This window comes from Nestor notabilis, unplaced genomic scaffold (assembly GCF_000696875.1).
Source record: "Nestor notabilis isolate BGI_N333 unplaced genomic scaffold, ASM69687v1 scaffold16003, whole genome shotgun sequence".
NCBI classification, from domain to species: domain Eukaryota; kingdom Metazoa; phylum Chordata; class Aves; order Psittaciformes; family Psittacidae; genus Nestor; species Nestor notabilis.
The window spans coordinates 4,366-12,166 of record NW_009920714.1 but is presented as its reverse complement, the minus strand read 5'-3'; the positions used below and the strand labels follow the sequence as shown (position 1 = coordinate 12,166).

The 7,801-nt window shown below is 51.7% G+C and overlaps 1 protein-coding gene across 1 annotated transcript in view; it reads right to left on the bottom strand.

Moving 5' to 3' along the window:
• Nucleotides 1–3,346: 3,346 nt before the first annotated feature.
• POLH (polymerase (DNA directed), eta) overlaps nucleotides 3,347–7,801 on the bottom strand; it is a gene marked incomplete at its 5' end in the record, with an annotated part of 8,811 nt that continues 4,356 nt past the window's right edge. The window contains 5 exons of the mRNA XM_010010821.1: nucleotides 3,347–4,208; nucleotides 5,000–5,163; nucleotides 5,850–5,915; nucleotides 6,556–6,679; nucleotides 7,285–7,404. Of these exons, the coding sequence (XP_010009123.1) occupies nucleotides 3,347–4,208; nucleotides 5,000–5,163; nucleotides 5,850–5,915; nucleotides 6,556–6,679; nucleotides 7,285–7,404 (1,336 nt within the window). The remainder of the gene's footprint in view (nucleotides 4,209–4,999; nucleotides 5,164–5,849; nucleotides 5,916–6,555; nucleotides 6,680–7,284; nucleotides 7,405–7,801) is intronic.

Sequence of the window (7,801 nt, the reverse complement as noted above, 5' to 3'; positions counted from 1 at the left end):
GCATCCCACTTTCTGACTCCTGGGAAGCTGTGGCTGCTCCAAGTGGTGCAGCCTCCCAGTGTAACACAAAGGCAGAGCTTGCACTTGCATCTGCTCCTTGCAGCAGCTGGGCAGGAGGCTGTTCTGTGGAGAAGAGCAAGGACTGCACCTATGCTGGTGTGTGCACATTGTTTCCATGGATGTTCGGCTGATGGTGACATCTGCACATTAGGAGCAGTGGTTTGCAGTGGGGTCCCTGGTTTGGCTGTTCCAGGTCCCAGCTCAGCTTGCTCCCCACATGCTTGCCTTAATGTGTGAGGAAGACGGGCTGTGTTACGAACACAAAACCAGGTGACTTTATTGTGCAGATGTGATGTGAAAGTGGCATGACTTTATTTCTGTTTCTCCTGGAGGAAGAATTTTCTTTCCCCTGCCACTGGGGTTTGTTGTCAGAGGAAAGGTGATGTTGCCAGCAAGGACTCTGTGCACAGAGTGGAGCACGTTTGTCTCCCACTCACTGTCATGCAGCTCCCATGTGTATCCTGGAGGGTGCAGGAGGGGCTGTATAGCTGTACATAGGCTTTTGGGTTTATCGTTGACTGTTAGACCAAATCTGTCTGCTGTGAACAATAGGCCTTCAGACAGCCTTGACTGAAGGGAAGGGCAAAGGCCTATGATAGCACTTGGACACCCAAACAGCTCTTCTAGCATCATGAGAGCAAGTTCTGCTTTCTGGGCTGCTGGCACAGGCAGCGCCTGTAGGGCTGAGCAGCCCATGGAAGTCGCAGAGCGGCTTTCCAAAGGGCAGGACTCCAGCAGGTGGGAAGTGGTGGCTGCTCCCTGCAAAGAGCATGCTCAGCCATGGGGAAGCCAGTGAAAAGGGATTCAGAAGCAGCTCAATAGTGGCAGAGCTGCCTCTGTCCTTTCAGGGGAGCACTGACCCAGCTGAAAACTCTGATTCTTCCCCATCAGCCCAGTTGGGAGACAGGAGCTGCTGGCTCAAGGTTACTGCTCAAGCAGGATCCCTCTTTCTTCCCATCCTGGCAGTGTTCTGGGTATTACGGTGACATAGTCTTTCACCCATGCCTGCAAGAAGGCCCCAGCCACCAGCAGGCTCTTCCCTTTGGTGCTAGTGAGTCACAAAGAAAGCTGCCTGGGGAATGGGGGGGAAATCCAGCTGTTTGCAGCAGCCCTAGTATTTTCTGCCCCAAAGGAGGTATGTGGTGCTGTGACCTCTGAAAGAGCTGATAGCTGGTCTCACCACATCCCTGCCATCTGTGGCATGACTGTTCTTGGTGCCATGCTTTCATAATTGCTGTTTTGTTGTCTTGAATTTTTGTAATGCTGGGGGTTCCCCAAGCATCTCTCTATAAATGTACAGAATAAATATGTTTTATTGAGCTTGCTGGCTGAGCTATACAACAAGTGAGGGTGGAGCTGGGCTCTTGCCCTGCTGCCCTTGTTGGAGCTGGGTCACGGTTGGAGATGGGTGCCTTTCACCCCTTCCTAAGCTTCCTGCATTCAGCTCTATAAATACCTGTGTCCTGTGGCATGGAAGGAATGCACGCGTGCTGCTGTTTACAACCGAGCTCTCCTGGCTTATCTGAGCAAGCCGGGGTGTGCAGCCCCGGGGTGACAGGCAGCCACGTCACCCTGAGCACAGCACTTCAGGCTGTTGTGGGTGGAACAGGCTGCGGCAAGCGCTTCCTTGCAGCCACACATTCCCCCATAGCCTAATTAAAGGGATGTTTTCAGGGGCACACAGCTAACCCTGCTTGGTTCTAAAAATAGCTCTGACCTTATCAAGGGGTTTGCTGCTGCCTTCTCTCCGTGAGAACAGGTTGTTCCCTTGGGGCAGCGGAGGCAGAACAGCTTCTCTGTGGAGGTGACTTGTGTCGCTGAAGGGATTGGCCTGTTGTCAACTTTTTGTGTCAGATAGTGGCGTCTGCAGAGTCCGGTCCTGCCAGACACTTAGGAAATGAGACATGCCACTGTCATAGGAGCGTGAGGCAACCCTGCCAGACTGGTTGCTATTTCTCTTTATGTGAGGACTTTGGGGAAACTTGTCACTTTGCAACGTGAGAACTGTCATTAATAGGAGTGACTCTGTAATTTCTTCCTCTGCTGATTACCAGCAGGGCTGCACGCACCAGAATGAGCTCTTACTCAAACCTCGCAACAACCGTGTTGTCATGTATTGGAACCCCACTGACAAGTAACATAGCAGCTTCTTGGCACAGGCTGTCTGCTGGAAGGAGAGCAGCTCAACAGCTCCAAGTAGAATGGTGCAGTTCAGAGAAGACGGGAAAACAGCACGTGCAAATATTGCTGCACTTTGCATCATTAGCCACTGCCTGCTCTCCCCCTGCAGCTGATGAAATGCTCAGCAATTTATAAACCCCACCCAGTGCTGCCTTGACGTGGCACATCCCTTCCCCCTGCCCTGAGAGTCAAGTTTGAATCACTTGCAGCAGCACTTCCAGAAGAGCGTGTCAGGCTCCAGGCATGTAGCATGGAGCTGAGCCCTGCCAGGCAGATGAGGGCAAGCACAGCTCTTGCCCAGAGCTGGTCTCTCCCCTTCTCAGTGCCCACTTGTCCCCTCCACACTGTTCTGCTTTGTTGGCTGTTATAGTTTGTGGAGCACTGGGGCAGCCACCCTGATGTGAACTGTGGCCCAAAGAGCTGAACAAGTCATTCAACATTGCACGGTCAAAACAGATACCTGTCATCAAGTTGCATGTAGTATCACTAAGACTGGGAAGGAGGCAAAATGTGGTTTGGCATGTTTCCCATCCCTCTATGAGGACTCTAACAGTAGACTCTTTCTATGTCAACAGCAACTATCAGGAACTGGTGCTGACATTTCAAAAAGCCTAACAAAAAGTATGCCTGTGCAGCACCAGCTTCCTCAAATCTTAACTGACAGCAACAGCCTTGTGCACTCCAGAGGTGGGGATAAGCATCACGATGGGCTGCTACACACAGCAAATACACTGTGTTTACAGTGCCTGCTTTTAAAGTAGGAACAGAAAACTGTAGGAACAGAATTGCCAAGCTATGGAAATACTAATGGCAAGAGATGTAGGTGAGAGTATGGTGCAGCTTCAGTTAGCACCATGCAAGCAGAAGCAACCTCGCTGGCACCAGCTAAACTGGGTACATCCAGCATCATACACAATTCATGAGTTCCAGTTCCTCTTAGACTTGGGATAATTTATTAGACTTTTCTCCATTAAAAACCTGACAGGCAGTATAAAAACTTTTAACTATATTTAAAACCACCATTTTTTTAAGAACACATTCTTTTAAAAACACTGATTGTTTTAAAAACACCGATTCTTTAAAAGCTGCCAGCACAGCTTGGGAGTTAAGGAGGTAAGCGCTTAAAGAAGAAATCTAAAGTTCTTGTTACACCTTCTCTGGGCCGTTTTGCACTAGAACCTGCTGAAGTCTTGGGCTTGTTCTTTGCCTTGGCAGGAGAGCTGGAAGCTGCAGCCATTGGGCTGGGGTCTGCTCTTGGAATGGTGGGAACACTGGGCTCCAGGAAGGAGCTTTGCAACTCCAAAGCAAAGTGGTAGTCCATGTGCTCTGGGAGCTCCCACACCAGCACAAGCTGGCCACACTTCTCACAGCGCTGCTGGTCCCCTGGCGAGGCAGGAGGGAGCAGGGTGAGCTCAGAAGACGGTGGCAAATTCTGCTCATTTCCCTCCATAGCTGGCTCTGATTTGAGAAGCGTCCTGGAGCTGGGTGGAGTTGAGGGTGTTTGTGTAGCATCAGACAGTGACTTCCCACAGTGAAGCCTCTTGTAAAGAGAAGTAGTGCTCCCATCTCTGGGACTCTGCTTCACAGGGGACTCCAGGTCATGCTGCATAGAGACAAGTCCAATGCCATCTCTCTCTTGGTGCTCTGGGGAGCTGGTCACAGGTGATGCTGCAGTGGGAGCAGCGGACAGGCTGGCTACTGCTGCTGCCATCTGTGACTGCTGCCTTTCTGCTGCCTTTTGGAAGAATGACTCAATAGCATTAGCCGGCTTCTGCGTCAGCTCTTTGCTTGGACTCCTAAAGAACTTGACCCTGGGCCTCCTGGAAGATGTGGTGTTTTGGCCAGCAGTGGCAGTGCCATCAGGCTGGGTATCACCTGTCATGAAGGTGGTGATGCCTGCAGAGAGGAGTGTGGCAGGCTCCGAGAACTTGCTTGCTGAGAGAAGCACTGATATGAGCGGTGGGGACCTGCAAAGGACAGACCAACATCAGCTCAGACACCACCTGAGAAGCAAGAAGTCTTTTGAGGTAAGACTTTAAGCAAGATAAAATGTTCACAGGCAGGGGAACTGCAGTCTGGGGTAGGATAGGTGTTTCCTCTGACAAAATGTTAGTATTGTGACCTCCAGAACAGTCTCTCAGACACAGAAGGCTGTGTTGGGCAGAGCAGAAAGCCTCTTTCCAGAACAGCATTTCTCAAAGGAAGGGGCACTGGAGCAAGTAGCTACCAGCCTGGACTTGAAAGTCCAACACAGGCCAGAGCTGCTGTGAGACTCCCAGGCAAGATGAGAGGGCCTTAAGGGAGCAGCAGCCTTGTCAGAGCGTAACAGACAGGACTTTCTTGCCTTCACTGCAGAGCAGGAGGAAGAGGAATAAAGTAACACTGAATACAGGAGCTATGCACCTTTGTTTTCCTTCCCGGCCTCCTCCCAAAATGCACCTTTGTCCTTAGGGAAGGAGAACAAGGCCCCTCCAGCCCAGCAAGGCAAAGGACTGCTCTGTCCCAGCTGGACACCCCTGTGCATCATCATCTCCAAGTAAGAAGTGTCTCACCAAATGTGGGGTAGGAAGAGGCCAGCTTTCACCACTGTCCCACCACTAAGAAGCAAAGATTTCTGTGTTCTGCAGTGCATGGACCAGGGACCACTTATTTCCTGCCAGTCAGTGTAACACTCCCGTTCCTTTCTGTGCTCATCCTGCACCTCCTGCAGCAGAACAACTCTCAGTGAGGACACTGAACTACTTTCTCCCACACTCACCAGGCAGCCTGGTGAGCCCCAGCCACGTTGCAGTTTTGGATGAGGGCAAAGGCATCGTTGCACATCTTCTGGGCTTCATAGCGGGTCAGAGCGCAAAAGCGCGACACCCGAGTGTCTCCCTGCATGCGGATGACCACCATCAGCTGCTTGGCCACTCGGTGGTTCTGCAGGGACAAGAGGTAGCTGTGTTTCAAGCGACACCTGCAGGAAAGAGCAGGAAAGGCCGAGGAGACCGTCCCGCTGCCCAGAAGCTTGTACGTCAGCTACCGCCTCCCGATGACGCTGTGACAGACGGCAGCTTGTCCTGGCTGGCCTGACCTTCAGGGGATCACGTACACAACAGCAAGTGCTGGTACAGCTGTGCCACGCCGGATGGGAAGCAGTTAGTCCTTGCTTTCCTTTCAGAGCAGCTGTACACCCTTTCTTGCCCCGCTTGCAGCAATGAAGCTAGATTTCTCACCCTGGCCTGCAAGTCTACCACATGCAGATCTGAGCATATCGCTTCCCCTCACAGCCCACAGCACAGGCAGAGCTACATGAGCAAAGGGCTTGCAAGGGAGCAGCAGTACAGCAGGATGGTGTGGTGGCTTTCAGGTCCCTGCAACCTAAAGCACAGGACAAGAAGCACCCTTAGCCCTGCAGTGTTCTGGGGCAAAGCCATCGTTCCTGCCCAGGCTCCTACACACCTCTTTGCTTAGGGCATCTCTGTACACAAGCACATATCTGAGGGTGAGAAGATTTCCTCCACACACACAGCACCCTCAGCCTCCTGTAATGAGCTCACGGTGCAAACACGCTGCATGGCTTCCTGAAGCAGATAGAATGCGGTCCTTGTGCCTCCCCTCCTTACCTGGCGCCTGTCTTTGATCAGTCTGGATTCCAGCTCCAAGGCCAGCTGCAGGAGCCAGTGCTGCACCTGGGCAAAACAGTGGTAACAGACAAGTTGGATCTCTTCTCACAGCACTGCCACCGGGCCACAGCAACGCTCCACACTGGGCAGTGCCAGAGAGGGATCACACTGGAACGGACACAGACTATCACAAGGCCCTATATCTGGAGTACTCCTGAAGAAACTGGCCCAGACGATTCAGCATGGGAGGCAAGGCAGTGCAGATATCATACAAGTCCCCCAGTGTTACTACTAGTCTTTGCTAAGTAATCTTTCCACCTGTCTCCTCACAACTCTGTGGGAACCTCTCCCAAGCTAACAGGCAAGATGCATCCTCCCTCTTCCTTTAAGGCTAGTTACCTTTTTTTGTAGCAATCAAGCCCTTGAAGCTTAGCACCCCGAATACCTTTTGAACAGCAGAGGCCCACAGTTTTGCTTGTGGAAATTACAAGAAGGCTGGACCTCTTTCTGCAGGGGTTCATCAATGCATTTCTGCCAAATAGGGATCTCTCTGGTTTTTGGGACCCAAACCACCCCCTCCACAAGCCCCCAGGCTGAGCTTCAGGACATAGTGATACAGAAAAGCAGCAGCTTTGAGAGCTAGTCTCAGCTTTTAGTGTTATCTTCTTCAGCACAAAGGCCAAGCCTTATGCTAGGCTTCTCCTACCTCCTTCTGCGTGGCCAGGGCTGTCTTCCCTGGGAAGTTCTTGCTGCAGCCAATGGACTGGGGCAGGTACCGGTTTTTGACAGGTTCCTCTTCAATTCCTCTGCACAAGTAATAAAGCCAGGACCTGAAAGCCACAGAGGAAGCATGAGGTGAAGGCAACCACAGAGAAGCAGGCACCACTGGGGAGTAAGTCAGCCTTCTGCTGAGCCATGCTTTCAGCTCTGTGCAAGCTGTGACTCTGCCTCTCATCCCCAGCTCTGCAGTTTCAGCCGCAGCTGAACGGGCTTCCTTCAGGCCATGGCTGCCTGTCAGCACAACTCCTCCACCTCTTCTCCTGCAGTGGCAACAGTTAGCCAGTCTGCAGGGCACCCTAACTGCTGCTCTGGGTGTTTCTGGCTCCAAGTACAGCCTTGTAATTTCCTCTGTAATGAGACTGTTAAGCCTGTTTGCTTCCCAGCCTGCAGGGAGCCCTTCCACAGCTTGGCCTCAGTCCTTAGACACTCTAGAGGAAGGCAGAGGAGCTGACTGACAGGCAAAACATCCTGGGGAGGGTGCCTGGGAGCAGGTAAGACTGAAAGACTGTTTGTAGGCCTGCCAGGCTAATGCTTCTCAAGATGTCACCTGAAGTTTTACCTTCCACCCCTTCTAATCACAGCAGAACAACCTGTGACTGAAAGGAAGTCCCAGTTCCTGCCAAGAGTCAAGTTGTGGTGAGTGGTTTATTATTACCCAGTTTTGTCTCCAAAGTGAGCCTGGAGCTCTGTCTCACTGTACTGTGTCAGCTCCCCAATGTACTCTACTCCCAAGGTGTCTGTGATGGCAGTGCCAAGCTTGCCTCCCAGGTTACGGCTGTGGCAGAAAAAAAGAGAAAACACAAACAAAGCATCAGGTGGAGACTATACCAAGTCTTCTTGCAGCAGCTCATCATGACAGCTAGAAACAGCCAGGAACTAGCAGGACAAAAAGGAACACTTGGTACATAACAGCTCTTAGCTCATAGCGGAAGGACACATAGGAGTTGAAGTGGGAACTGCTCCTTGGTTTACCCAGTTTCAGTGCTTCTTCCTCAGCTCTATCTTCAAAATGTGATCTCAAACCATACTGTGAAGAATGCCTTGTACATTCCCTGCTTCCTCCTATCCAGAAAGGACCCTTCCCCACACACTCCCCTCTCCATCGCTAGTGAGATACTGAATGCAGAGAGCAGCAGTGCAGGACCAGGAATCCATTCATTCAAAGCAATGGT